We start from the raw sequence: 23,042 nt of genomic DNA, 5'->3' as shown, positions 1-23,042 counted from the left end.
AAGACTTTAAGACAACTTTAACTGTCACAGCAGAATAATACGAAGATCTATGAATTTTAGTTTGACCCAGAGCAAACAGCAAAAATGTCTTAAATGAAGTAAATATTGCAAATTCCAGTTAAAACATGTGCAGAAGAAGATTTCTAGAGCAATACTCTGCCTTGCCTCACAGAAATTATTTTGTAGACCTCATACTTTGCTTTCCAAATCCAGTTTCCTTTAGTTTAGCAGGCAAAGACTGAGTTAATCAGTTGATTGCAAGTATTTGTTACTGCCTGATAGGAGACAATCATACCAAGAAGACCATTTTATTGGTCTCTGATAAATTACTACTAGAAGTGGATTAGGAGAATGCTGGTGATGCTGGAATTTCTGTTACAAGAAGAGAACAAACAAAGAAAGAGATTTAAGAACAGACTGGATTTAGCGAATGGGAAAACAAAATAGCAGGTCTTCATCGCAGAAAAGGCTGTAAGGAAATGCCATATTGATGACTTATTCTTGGATAGCTGCCAGGGCTTTACGTACTGAAGTTGTGCCTTATGAGGTCACATCCTTGATGTCTTTTTTCGTTTTGGGTTGGGTTGGTTGTTTTTTATGGTGTCTGGGACAATGCTATTTACAAGGAAAGGAGTATCCTCCTTTCCTACGGAATAAGGAAGAGATACTTAGAGCTAGCAAATGTCTCTGATTGTACAGTCTGCTAAAACCCCAGACATGCCACTTCTTTTCAGGTAATCTCCTTCCTCTCTTTTTGAAAAGCAGCTCTACCTGTTTCCCATATACATACCTGCTATGGCATATTTTGTGAAAACACTTCTTATCCAAAGCTTGACAATTAAAAATGCTGTATTACGGACAATTAACAAATAACCAGTTAAGCAGCTGTCACATCTGCACATATTTTAATTAGATTAATTAAAAAAAATTAAAGAAAATGCTTTCTAAAAAGTCCTCTTGAAAGTGACGCATGTGGTTAAGATATTCTGATAATGTTATCTCATATATATGGCTAATGCCAGCTTGCCATCTGTTTGCACAAACAGGAAGCACCTCCTGATATCTGTCCTGTTCACCTTTACTTAACATAACAACCACAGAGAGAAAAAAAAAAAAAGAAAAAGGAAATTGCTTTGCATTTCATCTTTTAAAGTAACATTTTAAAATTTGCTACTCTGTATAGGAGCAATTACTTGGTACAGACATCAATATTGTCTTCTTTCATATAAGAATTTTAAAACACATACTGAAAGCAAGAAACACTGACTTGCTTTTCAGGCATAAATTTTTCTACAAATTATTGACTTCAAAGTACACATACTGATGATAGAAATTAGGAAAAAGGCACAGCCATGAATAACGCAACGATACCTGCTACCCTGAACACTGTGTAAGAAAAATCAATGACAAGGGTGAAATTTCCATTTGAATGTCTAGCCTGCCTCTTTTTGTGAGGACAAAACTTCTGTTTTTTTGCCTTTGCACCCCCCCTTTTTTTTTTATTTTTTGCCCCCCCCCCCCCCTTTTTTTTTTCTTTTAATAACTCCCTTCTTTTGAAAGAGGGTAGAAATTTAACAGTATTAGTGTTCTGAGTATCGTTCTTAATGATGGAAAGAATTTTTCACCAAGGAAAGCACTCCAGGAATTTCTAATGATACTCCAATTTCCTCTGGAAATTTAACCTACAGACAAGTCTCTTTAGCTAAGAGGCTCTGTCTGACTCCTAGTTGCTGCATCCTGAACTTTGACGTCTGCATTGTCCCAGAGGAGCTCATGTGTCACAGAAGTTCAGAAATCTGCATGTGGTCTTTTCTGAAGCCTGATCAGCTATTTCCTTTGAAATCTAGGAGGAGCACCTTAATCTGGCCTCTGAAGCTGCCTGAGAAACAATGGAAGGGATTTCAACACAGGCATGATGCCTTCATAGCAGCAGAAGCCAGAAATGCCAACGGGCAGGCACATCTGCTCCTTGGAGGCAAGGTGGGAATGGCTGCTTCTTCAACTGCATTCAAAGGAGGTGCAGAGAGTTGAGTGTGCTTCCTTGCACACTCATGCATGCCCTAGCACTTGACCTTGTAGAGCGCTGCTTGTCACACACAACAGGAAAGGGTGCCATAATTTGACTCAGACACATGACTGGCTGGCAGTAAGTGAAGAGCTGTGTAGGTACTCCCCAAACTGGTGATTAGCTCAGAACACGGACAGAGTCAGGCTACTCTGCATTTAAACTGTTACAGTAAGGGTAAATACCTATTCTGTACCAAGCTGTTCATCATAGTAACATCCACTTTTTATTACTGCTGTGATGCAATAATTCAGCCATGAAGTGATGGATCGCTATGCCAAGAAGAAAGAAACATTTCATATCAAGCAGAAGCTGAAAGATGGCATTTTTGAGAACTGATGTTATTCATTCGTCCAGCATCGGGGAGGTGTTGAGCAGGTCCCTCAGACTTTGTTTGCAATAACGAATGGAGATTTGGATCTTCTCTAGACAGTTAGAGACAGGTCTTCAACTGCCTTTTCAAAGCACTTCCTTTTCCAAACTTGCATGCTTCCCTTACTTGTGTCAGCTGTTCTTCATCCAAACTGAGCTCTTGCTGGTGCTGTGACATCACAGACACGGTCATGGCTACATCAGCTGAAAACACCCACCTATGTCATACTATTGGCAGTAGGGCTTGTCAGTTTTCCCCACAGAAATCTCAGGTATATATAGAAAAGTCAGTTCCCATTATTAAAAATTAATCTTTTTAAGTGAGTGCCTTGTGAGAGGTGAAGCTGTCAATCATAATCGCCAGCTGAATTTTAAAGGAATGACATGATTTGGAGCTGTTCTTATGTTTGGCATTCAACACTTGCTGAGTGAGATAATCAGGTGGGGGTGGGGTCCAGCGTGCCAAACGCTGAAGGCAGGTCCACCAGCTTGAACACAGAGTCTATACTTAAGGAAATAATGTTAGCTCTGTTTTAGACATTTTACACAAAAAGCAGACAATTCTAATCCTTACTACATAGCACTTTGAATGCTGACTGGTAACACTGGACTGTTACTAAAGCATGATGTTTAGACAGATAGTCCTTCATCCACCTCTTGTGCACGAATGCTTTCAAAAAGTAATAAGGAATAAGTAGAGGCCAAAACAAAAGTGAGAAATTAGAGTTCTAAAATTGTTTTGATTTGGCAAGCTACGATAAAACTCTGGGCACAAAAAACCTCAAAACCAAATTCTCCAATATACTAGCATAAGCATGTATTTGAGTATATAAAGGGTTGGTCTATGATGATGCAGGGGGGGAAAAAAACAGATCAGCATCCCATTTTGGGATGTTAAAAAAATCAAGTTCTGTCTTAGGTGGCAAATAGGAGGGGCTTCCATTTACTGACATCCCAAAGCCAACATACAAGGTGCCACGCCTGCAGCGCTGCTTGGCAAAACTTTAGTATCCATTTTGCGTCTCAGGGTAGTGCATTAAGGAACAATTGGTGAAACCGGCCTGCAGTTGTTATGTGCTAGCATCAGAGTCCTAATCAGAAAACCTAAATACTAAGATGGACCACTTACTACATGAACTACCTGCTTCTTGTTTACTACGTACCAGGGAAGATGATACTAGGAAGAAGAAATGGCCCGTCCAGATTCTCTCAGTGTGGACAGGAAGGACAACAGAAGCCCTGGAATCCAGTAAGTAACCACCCCCAAAGTGGATGCCTTATTTGCCCCCTGTTCAAAGCTAGAAATGAAGGGACAGGTACAGCTAAAAAGAAACTTGCCTTCTGTAAACAGGAATTGATCACACAATGGAGAATTAAATACTCTGGAAATGCCTGGGGAGATTTATAAGCCAGGCACTCTTTAAGGGGAACTGTCTCAAGTTAAATTATCAGAGGAAAAAGATATAGAACAATCACATAGGAGAATAAACATACACTATTTCTCAAAAAAATATTTGCTTTGAAATAAAACAGTATGTTGCTTTAGGAAGCTGTCCAGCCACTGTATCAACCACTGCTTCTCTAGGGAGATTGATTACAAATATTAAACCGAATTCTAAGGCTGTAGCTCAAAAGCCCCGTCAGATGGAAAGAGAATTTCGTAACTCCGGTCCAAGAAAAAAAAAAAGATAGTTGAACGTGTGAGCGGGGCGCTACCGAGGAGTAGGAGTTAGAGGCAGGCAGCCTTGTGACGGTGACATCTGGCTGCTAATGAGACACATACAGTTTATTCTAGTAGTACTACTAGTGTCTGCCAGCTTGTGGAATTGCCAATTTCCGTGAAAAAGAGACAAAAATAAAGTGGTAGTCTGTAGAAGAAATAGTCATAAATTGTTCACTACTTGGATCAGCACCCTGGAAATTCAACATTTTTAATTTCACACCTAGAATCCATGAAAAAAGTTATTCAGAAAAAGAAAACAGAAATATCTAAATAGCAGTGCGTTATTAACTGCTGCAAATACGTTATTGAAATGAAACAGTAAAAAACCAAAGAGTTCACTCATGCCAAGATCAGCAGTATATGCAGTTTTTATACTCACAACCTTCAAGAGTAAAACTCCCTTTTTGAAATAAAACCAGGCTTATTCTCAGCACAAAGAAAACACTATTAAAAAATTACAGAGAAAATGCCAGAAGAGTGACACAAAGCAAAGGATGAATTAAAGACTCCCTGCAGTCTGTGCAAGAAGATACTGTTTTCTCTACAAAAATGGAAGCTGCCTGTAATTTCAAAAAAGGCTTGGTGCGTATTCACAAATGTACATCAGCATGCAGGGGAAAGCAAGAATGAAGGAATACTGAATGTAAATTTAGCCTCTGCATACATGCTTCATTCATGGGCTGAAAAAACTCATAAATCACTTAGTTAACAGAATTATTTAAAAATATGATGTCAAATCTTGTACACACACGTCAGGAGTCTGAGTTCAAAGAATCATTTTATCCCATTGGTACCCTAAGTATAGTTGTCTTCGAAATTTATGGCAACACTGCTAAAGGCAGTTTCTATTCAATTACATCACAAAAACCCAAAGTAGCCTTAGGTAACATAGACTAATTGGAATGGAAACCTAATTAGAGAAAAAGACTTTGCCTAACACTTGGCTGAAAATCTCACCCATTCATTGAGGTAAAGCAGCCTGGTAGATTCCTTCCCGACAATAATACATACATCTGTGAAACAATACAAACAACCTGCTTCCATCCAAAGTTCTGGCTAAGAGAGCAAGAGTTTATATGGACACAGCAATGTATAAAGGTTGCAGAAGGTCTTCACAGTTCAAAATGTCTGTTGAAGGACTTGGTACTCAAACGTGTGAAGTTATTCAAGACAACTTTGTCAAATTGTTATCCCTCAGTGCCAGTGGGAAAGCTAAAGAATATGCTCAGGTCTAATTCTTACACTTCTTGGAGAAAGCAGAAATGGATGCTCTGGGAGTATATTCACTGAGGGATTTTTTTTCTACCATCATGAATGAGGATAACATTCCTGAGGAGGAATTCTTGTGTCAAGAAAGTCTTTGCTCCATTAATCTATTTTTTCCCAAGGTCAGGAGTTTACTGCTTAGATACAACCAGAAGGTAAATCAGCAGCCTAGTCTCACAGTCCTTAGTTGACAAAATGTGAAGCTTGCATATTTCTCAGGATATGAGACTCCCCGTAACAATAAAGACTCTCAGTGTGCCTACCCACAGAGCATCTCTCCAGTGTCCCAGGAGAAAGACAGCTAACAAATGAACAATTAGAGGAAGTCACATTGTTATAGAAGAAATCTGGTCCTTGCAAGCAGTAGAATCTCGTACAGAGATGCCATGTAATACGAACCAAAGGAGTCTGGCCTCACCGAAAAATAATGGCAGCTGGAATAGATGAACAAAAGGACAGGAGGGAAAGGACAAAAGAAGCTTAAAGCAGAAGATAGGGCAGAAAAGAGGTAGTGAAATGAATATTTTCATATATAGCTGTAGGCTTATCACACAGTCTGGAGCAAGCCGTGAAGCTCTTTTCTGAGACAAGAAACTTAAGAGAAACCAAAAAGCAGGTAATATGGTATCTTTAACATGCTCAGCATGAATGAAGGAATAAATGTTCTGTGGATACAAAAGGCACTTTTTCAAGATGAAGGGATTGAGGTTCATACACTGTCCCTCCTGAATGGGCGCAGGGACGAGCATTCAAAGGAGAGGCGGTATTTAGTTGCCAACAGAAGGTGCTGACTACCTTTTCTGCAACTTTCCACCTTCCACATATCCATCTTTAGTGACAACTTGGGCATGACTCCTCCTGTATTTGCAATTTGGTTATCTGCCAGCCTCCCTTCTCAATAGGAAGTGAAAGTCAAGTTGACTCCCTGCTACCACACTGGTGGACAGATGCAGCTTCCCTTTTCCCACCAGGGCTTTCATTTGGGTTACAGAAAGATAAACTTTAGAAAAATGCTGAGAAATGAAAGAGATCAAGAAATAGAAAATTCAGGAGAGAAGACCAAACTGTTCATTGGTATTACAATATCGAAAGAATAAAATAGCACCCGAAGACCTCAACTACATCTTGTCTGAACGAGAAAAATGCAAAAGGCATCCATCCCTAAAATCCTATGAGCTTCATGATGCATCAGCAAATGATTACTGGTGGTGAGATGTGATGGGAGAGAACTTCCCCAAAGCAAAGAAGGATTTTGTTACAAAAGCAAACATAAAGTATGGGAAACAATGGAGGTGAAGGGGAAGAGATGATGAAAATGTGGGAGGAAAATGGCACAGTGGGGAATAAAAACATGAAAGTGATAGAAAAAAAGAGATCAGATAATTGGGAAAAAAGAAAATTAGGATAAATTATTTAAATTAGAGAAGAGGACAGACAAAAGAGTGGGAAAGAAAAGAACTAAGAAACTAAAGTTTTAAAAGCAGAAACAAAATAGCAAGCTGGTATTTTTTAGGGAATGAATACATGTGGCACACATTTTATTCTACTGCCTCAAAAGGCGCATGAAGGTGATGCTCAGTAATTCTCCATTTGTGACAAGTTCATCATTTCTCAGGATTATTTGTGGAAGAAAAAAAAGAACGGGACGTTTTCAATATGTACACTACCATCTGTTTAAGGGCTGTATCCACAGCAACTAGAAACCAAGACAAAAATCAGTCACCAAGTAACCACACTCCCCTGAGAAACTAGCAATGTAAGATAAGTTTTTCAGTTTCTAACAACATATTTACACACAGTACCACTGAACATTTAAACACCAAAATGAGGTATATCAAGTAATTAAGTTGGTGGGTTTTGTTTAAATTCTCCCACACACTCAGCCTGCTCCTCGAAATTATGGGTGTCTGACAACCCAGCACTCACACTCACAGCTCCATGCTTCAGGCTCCTTCAGATCTGAACATGTCAGCTAGAGAAAGACTGGGAAAGGTAAAGCCAGCAAAGAAATTCTGGGGTGGTTGGTGTTTGCTGTTGTTTTTTTTGGTGGTTGTTTTTTTTTTTTTTTTTTTTTTTGTTGTTGTTTTTTTTTTTTTTTTTTTTTTTATAGGATCCAAAGTGAATTCTGCTTTGAATAAAAGCGCTCAGTGAACAGCAGAAAAAAAAAAAAGAAAAGATAAAAAATTCTAATCTAAATTCCATCTGTAACATGATCTCTTCAACTCCGTGGTCTTCAAATTATACCCTTCCAAGCCTCTAAATGCAAAAGTATTGCCCAAATACAGCAATTTTTAAATATTATTTTAAAATAGTAAATTATTAATAAAATTATTAATTATATAATCACATTTTATAATATATATTTTATATTTACATATAATAATTTATACACAATTAATTATATGATATTAATTAATTAGAGACTAAATATTTTTCATTTTTTAAAATATTATTTTGAGACTGAAATTAGCCTGCTTTTAATTTTTACCACTATGTCTCAATATTTGTGAATGATGCTTTTTGTGATTTAGTTGATGGCCAGTAAATTCTGTGAGTCAAAAAAAAGGCTGGTCAAAAGTTTCATGACATACCTTTTCTAAAGAGTCTCTGCGAAACATTCATACATTGATCCCATCACCTTCTGATTGCTGGTTTCTCAGATTAGCACTATCAGTTAACTAAACGCTGCGCTCATATTAAAGGCTAAACATGAAGGTAACTTGAAAGTGTTTCAGCAACTTGTAAAGGGAAGCATCATACTGATGTTCAAACAACGTCCATTTATTTTACTTAAACCCTTCCCCTTTTTAAAGAACTCTGTTTGAAGTCAAACATGAAAAGACTTTTTCCATTTTCATTGTTCATAGCCTAAGGAAAGGACAAGATGAGAAGAGAATGTTATCAACTCCTCTTTTATCTTTTTACTGTTCTGAACTTATTTACCGCTTTCTGCAAGTAAAGATGTATTACCAAGATAGTTTTTCAAAACTGGAACTGGCTTCTTCCTCCTGTCTGAAGAAACTTGGCTACACTCTGCCCAGCAGCATGTAGCCCAACATACACTTTCAACACATTTACTATTACAACAGCGACGTTCACGAAATGAGTAATTTCTAGTTCAGTTCTTACATTAAAACTGGTTAAACTGTTGTTCTCATGGGAATAGAGAAAAGTAGATTGGGATCTTTCCACTTGAGGAACAATTGAATCAGATTGAAATGTAAAGAAATCAAGGAAAACAGAATTACATTATCAGGGACTGGAAACAAAGATTCACACCCAAGTTGTCGGCCAAAGCTTTATGCCACCACACCTCTAATTCTGGCAACATACTAACGGTAACACAGCTATACCTCCTTGCACTAAGCTACCTCAAACACAAGAACTTGTGTATACAGAGCTACGTTTCAGACAGAGGGAACTCAGCAAAGACCTCAAATTGTAACTTAAATTATGAGCAACATGCATTCACATAAAGCAATGCAAGGCCTATGTTGCCTGCTAGGTTTGACAGAGTAGTAACACATATATCTAAGACACAGGAAAAAGTGAATTGAGACATCACATGCCTTGTTTGACTGCCCTACAACGGAAAGTACGTGAATATCTGCATTTGCTTGTTTGACTGAAGCAGAGAAAGTAAAAGGGCTCTGCTATTCCATTCAAAAGGAAATAAAAGCATTAAACATGGCAAACCGAAAGCCCCTGTGGTTGACCTCTGTAAGAAAGTTAGAGAATTTAATTTGTGCACTTTTTAAAAAGAAACAAGCTTTATTCAATGTACATTATCTGCAAACAGAGGAGTTATGTAGACAGTTTTCAACCTGTCTGAAAAGGATGCTAACAATAAAAATACTCAGAAGAGTCAGGAACATTTTGATTTCCTAACTTTCCACAATGGCTATTACTAAAGACCACCAAGAAGCAACCACTTTAACTTTCAGCTTCCTTTTTGGTAAAAGAATGCCACAAGTACTAATACCCTTACAGGACTGTCTGACATTCTGCTTACGCTTTGTGAAGCAGTTTTAACATATTAAGCTACATAAAATATTTAAATGGCTATTAGCAGTGCAAGTGTATGAAAAGACAAATGGAGAAGAATAAAGCAATACATTATTTTTAAGAAACAGGAACCCATACCAATATAATCCTTACAGAATGCATACCAATACCTGCTGCTGCCTCTGCCGCCTCATCTGGGCAACCTGAGACATCATGATTTGACGATCCAATAACTCCATTCTCTGCTGCCTCTGGATATCAACTGTTGCCCCCCATTCCCACTCGAACTTCATTTGTTGGTTCCGCAGATGAGAAGATTGGTTCAAGAGTCCAAGAAAATATCTTTGCTACCCAGCTGGGTACACAAAGAATTCGATGAACTTTTAATATACTGCTATTGTAGCAAATACCAGAAACCTAAAAGCAAAAATGAAATGTTAAAAAAAAAATCCAAAAAACTTTCATACACCAAATTTTCTTTGTGTTTAGCTGCAGACAGCAGTTGGTCTTTCTGTTTTTTGAAGCACTTTTTATTGTACTTACCCAGAGTTCTCAGTCAAGAATCAGAGAAAGAATAGGGGATTTCTTTACCTCCAACTTCCTCACAACTACAGACTATTACTTTCTAAAATCTGTGTACTGCATTGCCTCTGACTCATAAAGGTGCTTGGGGTTCTTTGTTTATTTCAGAATTTAAGCTCAAACTAAATGACCCTTTCTCAAACAGGTCAAAATTCAACAAAATTCTCATTTCTAGTAAAGGAACTGGTCAGGGTATGCTGTGTGCTGACCTCAGAAGATTAAAGCTGCCCTTGAGGATGGTGAAACATTTTAAACACTCCTTAAGAAAACAACCCCCTTAAGGCTTCTGTCCTGACCACCCAAGTGTCTCCCTTCTAGTAAAAATAAAAGCAAAACAGGTGATTTGAAGTTAAATCTAAGAATATGTACAGCCTTATTCCAAAAGGATCCCATCTACCTTCTAGAAGAAAAAAAAAAAAGTTGCAAAAACCCAGTTCAATTAAAAACTGTCGTACTGAAAAAGCCACCTTTTGTGATGCCCTTCTCCCACCTATAAAAAAAATACCAATTTTCTGCATTCACATTTGTGCTTGCTTTGGGGCTTGATCTCATTTCAGGTTCAAAAGAAGCAAAAGAAATCCATGTGCCCCATAAATGACCTACAGTCATCACTCCATCGTCTTTTTAAATCCCATAATGAAGGCCTAGCACTTGAGCCCAAAGTGGTCCAGCAGGAAGGCCAAAGTTCTTACACAAACTCCAAGCCTGGTTTCTACTTCATGCCATGTTTCAGTATTCGTGACTATTCATTGTCTCTTATGTCAGAAGAATTATGCTATGACAACAGAGTGAAATGAACAGGAAGAGATACGAACTCAAAACTGTAAACATACCCACACAATGCAATTATGCTAGAAGCAATGTAGAAATTCCATTTCTGGAGTTTTTGGGCACTTCATTTTGGGTTCTCCACTTTCTGGGCTATTTTTATAAACATAACAAATGCATTGCCCCATATACAAAGGAAGACAGTACAGGAAAATGCAACATTCTTTGGAAGCGGGATATTTTTCAGATTATTTACAAAGTTACTGTTAATTATCTAGTGAGATAATGAGAAAACACTCCGCTTTGGGAAGCACTGATTTTCATTTTATTCTACTTTCCTTTTGGGACTGCCGTCAGGGTTGGTTATAACACCAAACACAGGGTACCATTCTAAAATGAGAAAGAATATTTTAAACTACCCTTAACCCCTTCGCTCTTCCCATGCTACGAGGAAGGAGGTAAATAGGATGGGATAATAGGAAAGCCATAATCACTAGCATCATAATGAAGGCTGTTTTTAACTAAATGTTCCGTATTCAAAGAAAGGTCCTGACTGGACTCCAGGAATGACAGGGCACCGGAACAGAAGCTTCATCACTTCAGAAATTCTTTCATCAGCTCTAGTGAAACTGTTCCAGATGACTGCAAGCCCACAACCAAAACTTGTGCACGTCAACTGGTAACTAAGATAGATCTATAACTGCTGAAGAATGAGGAGGAAAATTCATATCACTTCTGCGTGTAGTACTTGAAGCATCTACCCAGCAAGAAGGTCCCTCAGAAGCCAACTGTCTGGTTCCAAGAATTACATAGATAGGCTTCTCACTTGAGAAAACCTAGACTGTAGGGCTGCCGGAAAGCTCACTTTCTTGGGAGCAAGAATTATTGAACTAGGTTGCAAATATTATGTATACATTTAATATATTATTATTTTGATGATGATTTTGATAATTATTATGATGATTTCTTAGATACAAAATGCAAAAGCAGCACCAGAACCTACAAATTATCTTCCTTTCTCCCACCTCCCATCACTAGGCTACAGAGCCAGGCCCCCCTCTTATTGGTCCAAGGGATTCTGCATTCCTGGTTGCACAGGTGTAACCTGGCAGAGGAAGCACTCTTGCTCAAAATACTTTGTTCAACATCATACCGGTATATCCTCACTTCTTCGAAATGTCCCTTCCAGCTACTGATCTCTGTTCCCTCTTATCACCTACAGTCCTTTGTTAAGGTCTAATGTTTTCAAGGCACCCTAAACCTTGAACAGGTTCAAAAAGTCACAAGAACAAAACAGAGCAAGTGGCGATAGGAAAATCTACATCTCCCTGAACGCATGACAAATCTTGACACGTGTCTGAACACATTAACCACAAACAGAATCATTCTCTTATCAACTCAAGATAGAACATACAGCAAAGAGAGCAGCAGCATGTCTTTAGTGTCAGTAGTTTGGGACTTTTTTGTCTCAGAAGGGAAAGTGTACTGCAAGCATCAGCTAGTAGCTGCATCAGTAAAAGAATTCTCATATATTTTTAAGTAGAGAATATATTTTTAATTAGAGACAGCTACTTATAGAATCAAAGAATCATTCAGGCTGGAAAAGACCTTTAAGATAATTGAGTCCAACTGTTAACCTAACACTGCCAAGTCCACCACTAAACCATGTCCCTAAGTGCCACATCTACACATCTTTTAAATACCTCCAGGGATGGTGACTCAGCTGCTTCCCTGGGCAGCCTGTTCCAGTGCTTGACAACCCTTTCGGTGAAGAAATTTTTCCTAATACCCAATCTAAACCTCCCCTGGCACAACTTGAGGCTGTTTCCTCTTGTCCTATTTGGTAAGAGACCGACATCCACCTTGTTACAACCTTCTTTCAGGTACTTGTAAGAGAGCAAGTCATTCCAGAGCATTTAATCAGAAGAAAAGGCTTTATAAGGCTAAAAGTTTATGAACACTGCTAAAATGGAGAATGGCACTTAGCATGGCATGTGAGACTCATATGCATGACTCCCACCTGCCTTCCTAGCTTTACTGAGCTCATTGGAGTAGCATGCTTGGTCTATAGCCAATGCACCAGCTGCATTGGGTTGTCTTCTCTCTCCTTGCTGCTCCTCAACAGCAGACTAGTGTCTTGGTTCCTCCTTGTCCTACCTTAAACAGAAACTCATTGCATAACCCAAACGTGTGGACTTCTGTGCTCACAGTGCAGGAAGTCAAAAAGTCTGACTATAAAGTCCACAGTAAAACCTAAAATGCAAAGCACCTGGTGAAGGAACAAGACAAAACTGTGTGACACTAGCAGAAGATAGGTATATCTTCTGCATATAGCTGCCAAGAAACTTACTGCGGACCAGTAACTGGTCAGAGCAAACGTGAAACTTCAATTCTTCATCAGTATAAAGAGATGGAAAGCCAGACTCAGCTGTGAAGAGCACCAAGTGTACACTGGCAATCTACCTTGTTACCTCCACATCTGTTAGGATTTCAGTGCCACTCCCGTTCTTCTCTCCCTTGACTTACTACTATGTTTATAAATCAATTAGATGGAAGCATAAGAAACTTTAAACGCTGTGATCAGTTTTAACAAATTTTCAAGAAGTTTTATCCAGTGAGAAAGAGATGCCTATTTGCATATTTCCAATAAACCCAGAATGGAGACATTTGTAGTTAAAATAGGTCTTGTGATTCAGTCTGGTTTAGTGTCATACTCATCTTAATGTCAAGTATTTCCAAAGAACTTCCTCTTTGGCTGGTTCATATGCAGAACTTGATATATATTATTTTAAAACCCCCAAACTCTGACAAAGTATAAAGTAACTTTTTACACCATTTTTGTTACAGACATGTGGTGAGTTTCTAGTGCTTAAGGAAGCAAACCAACTTTGTTTATTCAATGAAGATATGATGATCTCATATCCCAGCTTCAGCACTGTACATCAAAGGGCTACCTTCCCCAAACAGATGAGCCTCCAGAATAATTTAGGTTCTAAAAAGTCACCACAGAAGGACACTGTAGTTAAGTTTACACCTGCAACTTCATCCACCATATCGTATGAGGCACAACACTAGGCAGAGGCAATGGAGTATGCTGGAAATTAGCATGCTGCAGAAAAAAGTGTGCTTGCATGTTTCCAGCTTCTTAACATCATGGCTTACTACTAGTCCTTCACATGAAGTGTCCTAACCTCTTCCCACCGCTGCATAAAGCCCAACTTCCCCTACCCTTTCCTCATGTCCCTCCAAAATTGTACACTTTTTAGAAAAAGGAAGTAGCTGTAGTTACTCTTTTATATTAGGTAAACCAAATATAGAAGCCCTCCAACATTTTACATGACAAAGAAACATACACTCCACTACTGAGATATTTAAAATCACCGTACTTGATTAACACTAAAAAAAGGAAAGCAAATGGAAAAAACAGCAGGCAGATTGGTGTAGAAGAAAGATTATGTTGGAAATTATTTTGCCTAATGGTTATAACTTGACAGCAAATAATTATTTTGTTCTGAATAATTTAAATATATTCATTACCTGTATTCAAGACTTTGCTGTTTTCAGATACCAAAAAATTGAAAGCAAACAGCAGTGTTCTTAAGGGGAAATGACATTGTTATCCCTATCTTATCTGCTTTATCCTTAGTATGCTTCAAATTCTATACAACTAGAACCAAAACAAGAGGTTAAAATTTGTGCTGAGATTCTGTCTTTATCTTGATTAAAGAAACACATTTAGCAAACAAAAGAGATTGTGTGAAAACCACCCAACAAATAAACTCACTGCACGTGTATTTTCAACCTGTAGTTATAACCTCCAATGTAATTTTAACACAACAGATTGTTTTGTTTCGGTTTTGTTTGAGGAAATACTTTGTAAGAGTATAAACAGCCTTTTGCAATGGTTAGCTTGACATAAAAATAAGATAATAACAAACTAATTCTCTTCAATTTGCTTCCCAGTTGACTGGGCTCGCAGATTTTCCAGATACCTTGAATTTTTTTTTCCAGAGTGCATCAATGCTGTCTTCATTGGTCAGGTGCAATCATTATGATATCCCAATCATTCTTGGTGTACGTGCAAGCATGACTGCACTGCCATTTCAGCACAGTACATATATTCTTAACTTGTACTTATGACCTAAGGATAGGTTCCCTCGTGTCTCTGCTAGAATTCTGCAGGTGACTGTCACCATACTGTTAACCAAACCTCTTTACATAAAAGATCACGATTGGATTTATATCTGCCCCAATGGAGATGTCCGTAATTTAAAAGCCTACTTATGAGCTGGTTGTTTAAAGTTGGTTGCCTAGTCACCAGAGAGAAATGGACACTGTTAAGATGTGACTCATCCTCTGGCAGACATCTCCGAAGTACCCTCACAGCTAAATTACTCTCACAGGTTCCCTCTCTAAGCAATGGTAACACTGCAGCCATGACGGTGTACGTGTACAGGCCAGAAAAACTTGAGAGAAGCAATCTACCTCTTACTGAACTAGCTGGCATAGCTGAGCAAGTAGACCAGATTTTGGGCACACATACTCCTCAACTCTGAGAAAGAAACTAAAAACCTAGAAGTGAAATACAAACTGAAAACTAAAATCCACTTTCCTACAGGATCTCAGAAGCCGTGGATACAAAAGAGAAAGTACCTTATGACACATTATTACCCTCTCTCCTCCTTTCACACTATTTTCTCCTTCTTCCAGAACTGGAATAAGTTCCAGGATTCAACTACTTTTCTTCTTAGATGCTTTAACTGATGCAGGAGGGAGTGTTATCAGCTTAGTCAGTTGCCATGTGTCTACATCTAGCTACCTAGACGTAAGCAAGGTGTCTAAGCTCCCACCACACAGGAGATTTAAGTCGTTACAGTCCGTAGAACACAGAGACACTCGTCTCAAATTAAGTCATCTACAGTCACTGAACTCAATATTGACCACTGCCCACTTGCAAATACCTCGCATTAGTTTTGAGTGGGATTCAGCACATCTGTTAGCATACATATGGATATCTGCACCTGTCCTAAAGTTAGGAGACACTGACAATCCTTCTTGTTCATTCCCTAATCTCTGTTATTCTATTGCTTCTCCATTTCTTATTTCAGACTATGCACTTCACAACCTACGTGCTGAGCTTCCTGAACTGCGTGGCCAGCAGGTTAAGGGAAGTGATCCTTCCTCTTGTCTCAGCATCAGCGAGGCTGCAGCTGGAGTAGTGCATTGAGATCTGCACGCCCTGCGACAGGAAAGACATGGACTTGCTGGAGCAAGTTCAATGCAGGGCCACGAAGATGATGAAGGGACTGGAGCATCTTTCACATGAGGAGAGGCTAAGAGAAGTGGGACTGTTCAGCCTGGAGAAGAGAAGGCTCAGGGGGATTTTATCAAAATATATAAATGCCTGAAGGGAGAGAATGAAGAGGACAGAGTCAGGCTTTTCTTAGTGGTGCCCAGTGACAGGACCAGTGGCAATGGGCACAACCTGAAACACGGGAGGTTCCCTCTGAAAATCAGGAAACACTCTGTCACTGTGAGGGTGACTGAGCACTGGCACAGGTTGGTCAGAGAGGTGGTAGTCTCCATCCTTGGAGACATTCAAAAGCCATCTGGACCAGGACAGGCTCCGGGCTGACCTGCTGGAAAGCAGTTTTGCAGAGAAGGACCTGGGAGTTCTAGTGGACAGCAAGTTGCCCCTGGGCCAGCAGTGTGCCCTGGTGGCCAAGAAGGCCAATGGTAGCCTGGGGTGCATCAGGAGGATCGTGGCCATCAGGTTGAGGGAGGTGATCCTCCCCCTCTACTCTGCCCTGGTGAGGCCACATCTGGGGTACTGTGTCCCATTCTGGGCTCCCCAGTTCAAAAGAGACAGGAACTGCTGGAGAGGGTCTAGCAGAGGGCTACAAAGATGATGAGGGGACTGGAGCATCTGCCTTAAGAGGAAAGGCCGAGAGAGGTGGTGCTGTTCAGCCTGGAGAAGACTTGAGAGGGGACCTTATCAATGTATACAAGTATCTTAAAGGCGAGTGTCAAGAGGATGGGACTAGGCTTTTTTTAGTGGTGCCCAGCGCCAGGACAAGGGGCGGTGGGCATAAACTGAAACACAGAAGTTCTACCTGAATATGAGAAAAAACTTCTTATTTAAATATTTTAAAACTGTCTTATTTGAATTTCACACTTCTAGTAAGTTTTGCCTTCACTATAGCTTTTCATAATTCCATATTTAAAAGAATGAATTTAAAATTTGATTTCAGTTATTGCAAATAATTAACTTTTACCTATCGTGAACTCCAATTGAAATATTGCTTGGCTATAAACCAACAGCATAAAAACTAATTAATGCATAGCTTTCACATATTTTGTAAATGATCCAAAATCAATCCTATTAGACTGACTCTCTTGTCTGTCACCAGAGCACTTCCACAAGACATTTAACTAGATGTAAGCAGACTTACCTGAATCACCATTTATAATTACACAAAGAATTCAAGGAGTATCATACTCTGACGTTGACTAAAGACCTACACAAGACTAAATGTGGATGACCGGAGGATGTCCAGGCTAACTGGAAGATGAAGAAGGGCACGTGGCAGGACATGAATGTGAAGGTAACTGCGTCCTACATTATCAGGCTCTGATCAAAGATTCTCAAGAAAGTCAGCACATATTTAATACTAATTTTAAGTACGTAGAAGGGCTGATATTTTAAGTGTGAATACAGCACTGTGGGGTAATACAAATGCTTCTGCATTCCCTTCAAAACATTTTTTATAACAAAAAGAGTTCAGTAAGGATCGTTCAAAATAATTTAAGAAAGATGTGCAAGAGGAAGAAGAACAACAAGAAAAATCAATGAATCTTAGGTCTGATCAGATGTTAACTACATCATGTTATTTTTTAAGACAAGAACTACAAAAATGAAAGTCTAGTATAAGTATTTTGTTCCCCATCCCAATCACATCCTACCCTATAAATGCCAATCTTAAGGGAAAGGAATTCACTACAGAAAAAACACCTCAGCTGAACAATTAGCTAACGGAAAGGATGAATAAAGTTCTTAACAAACAGAACTCAAAACAATCTAAAGTACAGTCAGAAGCATTTAACAACAGATACCTGCAGTCTATGCAAAACCAAGTTAACAACTTCAAAATCATGAATAAGAACTAAAGCAGTCAAAAATCAGAATTTAAATTCAAACCATGCACTCAACGCTGTCTGCACTATCTTAACCCTAAGCCTTTAAAGTACATGTTCTAAATTACAGATTCTCTATAGTTTTCCAGTATCTGAAGTATAAAAAGTGCAACTTTTCATATGATCTGAGAAAAGCAAATGACTGTAGCATAGAAACAATGTAGAAGGCTGTTGCGCTTGGCTTAGTGAAATCTGCAAAGTAAACAAGGTTTTAGAAACTTCAGCGTTTGTAAGGTTAAGACAATTTCAACTTCTTAAGATCTGAACTGAACTCTACACAAATCCAAAGCAGCTCACAGAAGACTTGGGGTATTCCAAATTTTGAACTTTATGCAATGCAGGGCACCTTGCAAACAAACAAATGACACTTGATAAGAAAAAAGAGGCTGCAACACTAAAATCACAGAAAGGGCCCGAAAGATACCTTTTCCCTATGAAATAACCTAGCTACATGGTTAGCAGTAACCCTGGCATGTGACCTGTATGACAACAACATCATACTAATGAGTGGAGGGAACTGCATGTCCTAGAGGGCATATCTCATCTGTTGGTACCAACTTGAATTTACCTCTTGAAGCAGGTATGTGGTAGCTATGATTCAGTAAGCCTTAACATGCCCCTCAAATTTCAATCCTGCAAAAGTATAGCAATGAGAAATGTAAGCTGAGAACCCAAGAGATTTTAAAGGGGGAGAAAATAATGGAGAGAACATGGGCTGATATGTATGTGTCCAACGAAACATTCAAGTGGATACCATTTACTAAGGTGTTTTGACTGTTTTAAAGAAAAAAATAGTAGGGAAACTGCTTCTGGCCTTCACTAAACTGAATGATATGCATTATATGGAAGCACTTCTGTAAACAACTGTTGAAAGAATTTCTGGCTTAAAGTCAAATTAGTGACTTGGGTGAACACAGAAATCAATCTCCAGTGCCATATCTTGTACCTGGAAAGTCAGATCCTGTTTCATCTGAGAGTGTTCATTACATGTTAAAAATACAAATTGTGTGAATTTAAGTAAACCTAAACTGGGAACATGGTGAAGAGAAAGTAGAAACTGACAATTCAGAAATCATATTGGCACCATCCATTTTAATACTCCACATAAGCAGAAGTGCAACAAAAACTAAACTGCAGAACAGCATCATATACAGTCATGAATGTCTAAGTGATCTTTCGAGCTGAAAATACAGACAGTGAAGTATCTAACAGGCAACGAACTAGTGACTGAGTATCACACCTAGCTGACTTGGTGTTCATGCATTTACTCAGCCTTTTTGTTAAAATGCAAGAAAATGTGATTCAACAAAGGTATCGTATGTTAGAAAATGTCAAAAGCAGTAAGAATTACAAAAACACACAGGCTGACACAGAATGACTTAACACTGATTTGACAACCTGTGTATTTCTGTAATTGTACATGTACATATGTTATCAACTATCCACACCTGTAGTGCTAAAAGGTGCGTTCATAGTGTTTCATATCTTTCTTCAGTTTATTCAATATACCATGAAACTTTACTCCTTTATCAAGTTCTCTCAAAAGATGCCAAATTATAATTTCTAATAGAGAAGGAAAAGAGGCTTCTTATTCACAGAAGTATGACAGACATGCTGTGCAAAAACCAGCTGAAACTCACTACATTAACTTCTTTCCAAATTGTAGCACTTATTACAAAACTGTAGAGTGCAGCTCTTGCTACAGAAAAAATTGAGACTGAAAACATATCACCACTGATGATGACTTAATTCATGCCAACTGAAGCAATATGAAAACCAAATGATTTTTTTAAGCCTTCCTGCGACAGAGAAAGCTCTGTTTATTCTTATGGACTTTTACCTATGTAAAACATACTGTCAATCCGCAATCAAAAATATATCATTTATGAAAAAGAATCCTAAGAAAGTTGCATTATACAGCTAAATAAAACTGTATGTTAAAAGGGAATTTAAATAACAACTGCAAAATATATTCTGAAAAAAAAAAAATTGAGCTGTTTTTTGTAAGTCTGTATAACCAAGTATACGTACAGTTTCTACTACCAGTAAAGGAGGAATTAAAATGCCTTTCCTTTTCTGTCCTTTCCTTCCCTCTCTAATGAACACCTGTTCAAAAGGAAGGGCTATTAAAAGAGCCAGAAAAGTAACAGGAAGGGTCGTGCATGTGGAGGAAGTTACAGATCCTTAGGGGTGCATAGAGGCTTGGGCTGATCGCCAGGACAGAGAAATTCTGGCTTGTTACTTGCACCATTTTCATTGATATGTATGGTCAGACCAAATTGCTGAGCAGACTTCCCTATTTACTACTGCTGGGTCACTCCTTTTAGTTACCCTGCAAGCTCACAGAATATTTTGGAACAGTCAGTGCAAATGGTGAGAGACCAAACTACTACATTACAGCAGCAATATGTGAAGTGTCCACAGGCACTTCGCTCTGAGCTTACCACAAATTAGTAGGTTCTAAATAGCAAGGGCACAATTTAAGCTCTTCTTAAGATTGCATCAATTGAATAATGAGCTGCTTTGGAAATGGTGGCACTTTATCTGTTTGAAAAGCAGACAGTCTTTTGAACCAAGAAATCAGGGTCTGAACTCCTAATTTCTAAGTTTGTAAAATTTTTAAAAGAAGCTTATCTGTACTAAATCTTCCAGATTGCTAATCTGTTTGAGTGCTAAGTGCCTTAGTGCTAAGAACAGAGTCGGAAGGAAAAAGACAGACCACACTATCTGATTGGTGTGAAGAAAGTGATTTTGCATCCTGATGGTTGTTATCATAGCGAGAAACAGCTACAGATGTCCTAGGAAAACAGAAAAACATGAAAAAATCCTCACAACAAAGTTGTTAAAAGTTGCTTTTTGGAATAAAATCTTGAGGCTTGCTGACAACCGAAGAAGAAACAAACAGTAGGGTAAACATTTCTACCATTTCTTCAACAGTCTTATTTATAGTTGTGGGTCTAAAGCTATATCCATGGCAGTAAAAGTAATCTTAGGGGCTCAGAGAACAGCGGCACCCTGCAAATATTACCCAGCTCTTTTGTTGTCTGTCAGTTTATCACCATCCAGCCAGTGCTTTACACCTTCGGAAGTTAAAAGATGAAAACTTTATACTTACCATCACAAATAAAAACATTACTCAGAAATTTCTGTTCTTTTTGAATCCAAGTACACTGTGCTGATTATATACACAACAGTTTTTTAAGCAACACATTATTTTTAAAACAGCAAGACTCACCAATCCACTTAAGGCTAAAATCCAGATGTAGGAACCAGAGGTTACAAGCTAGAAGACAAGAACAGTGATTTAGAATTTTAATTTTACAAAGCTGCTGTTGTATGAACTACTATGTTGCAGTATTGTATAGGCTAGGTGCTTATCACTACAATGGGAGAAGTTAGACATTTATCTCTGTGAAAATTCGGTTTAACATTAAAAAAAAGATGTATTCCAGAAGTAGAAGTGGAAAAAACACAGGGATCCAACAATTGTTCTCCTTCTACAGAACAATACATTTTATTTTCATATAGTATACCAAGTATAACAGGATGTCAGTTATAGGCTGCACAGAAAAACAAGTCTGAAAGATAGACTGAAGCAAAGGAAATGACTCAGCAGCAACAGGAGAAGAGTTCCAAGTGGGGCAGGCAGTGCAAGTGAAGCTCTCGGATGTGCAGTCATGGAGAGATTAAACATGAGCATCAGAATCAAAGAAATAAATTTCTCACCCAGCAGCATAACAGTCGACATGAAATCATAGAAGTAGGTCTGAATGAATTATTAAAAAGATCCTGATAAGCCAACAGGACAGCCCATCATTTCTAGTAAAGTATATGATTAATCACCTGGAAAAGGTTATTACCAACTGCAAGAAAGGGCTGAAAACTAGACTGATACTGGTTACCAAACTAGTTCTGCACAATGCCGACTGAATCACGAGAACACCTCCTCTCTAGTCTTCTGACTATGGAAAGAGTGACTTGAGATAAGGGCAGAGTTTACAAATAAGGAGAAGGCAAGTGATTTTTCCCTCAGCCTCTGTGTGACAGCAGCAACCATTCTGTACGCAGCAGGGAAAGCAAAGGTACAGAGATTAGTAACAACAGTGATCTGTACTGGAGGTGGTGTTTGTATGAAAGCAAAAGGCAAAAGACAAAAAAAGGCAAAAAAATGGAAAAGAGCTTAGACAATATCCCAGCTTTCCACTTTCCCAAAGACCAGAATAATAGTGGTATTGATGGGTTCAGAAGAGAGGTAACAAGGTTTCTGAAAGATCAAGAAAATAAGGTGTTAGAGCAGAAATTGAAGGAATCCAAAGGCTGAACAGCAAAAGGGATGAATTAAATGTTCACTAGAGCATGAGTCTATATTCTGAAACTGGCCATTCATTCTAAAATACTCTCTACCACACTTCACATAACTATGGTGCTTTCCACTGCTACTCCTAGAGCTATTTTTGAGTCCCTGGAATATATAAAAATTAGTATAATTTCTCATAAGTCTGCACAACTCCTGTTTCATAATTCAGATTGTGACAAGACTGTCCCTTCATTTCTAGGCTGCTGGGGTTTTCTGTTGTTTTTTTGAGCAACACTGCTTTTCTGTGGCAAAAATATAGGTAAGGTACCAAGTACTTATATTTTTGCACTCATATTTAACATAATGCTACATGATATTGCTGTGCTCTGTGTTCACTATTTTAAATTACCTGTGACATGGTAATGCTTGATATACAGATAATATTAATTTACATCAGTGGAACTAAGCCAAAGCTTTGATTATTTACCAACAGTCTTACCACAGAAAAACACTGTATTCTACAGACAAGGGGAAAATAAACAAGATCAAGAATATAAGCAAATGAGAAAGGTGAAGGTCACAAATGCCTTAGCATCAGGTTCTGTTTTCATCTGTTTTCATCTAGTTAATTTTGTTGACCAAAAACAGCAACAAAAAATTGTAGAATTGTCTCATTTTATTTTCCTGTGCAAGACAATCAAGACAGAAGACAACGGAAGAACAGATCACTTGCCCACCACTTCAACAAGTAGAAATGCATACTAGCAACA

The 23,042-nt window shown here is 38.4% G+C and overlaps 1 protein-coding gene across 1 annotated transcript in view; it reads right to left on the bottom strand.

Annotated features, from left to right (window-relative positions):
• Positions 1-23,042, bottom strand: part of UBAC2 (UBA domain containing 2) — a 101,124-nt gene that overhangs the window by 9,807 nt on the left and 68,275 nt on the right. Inside the window, 3 exon segments of the mRNA XM_056327380.1 lie at positions 9,602-9,703; positions 9,705-9,848; positions 21,211-21,258. Of these exon segments, the coding sequence (XP_056183355.1) occupies positions 9,602-9,703; positions 9,705-9,848; positions 21,211-21,258 (294 nt within the window).

This window comes from Falco biarmicus, chromosome 2, assembly GCF_023638135.1.
Source record: "Falco biarmicus isolate bFalBia1 chromosome 2, bFalBia1.pri, whole genome shotgun sequence".
NCBI classification, from domain to species: Eukaryota; Metazoa; Chordata; class Aves; order Falconiformes; family Falconidae; genus Falco; species Falco biarmicus.
This window is presented reverse-complemented; position numbering and strand designations above follow the sequence as displayed.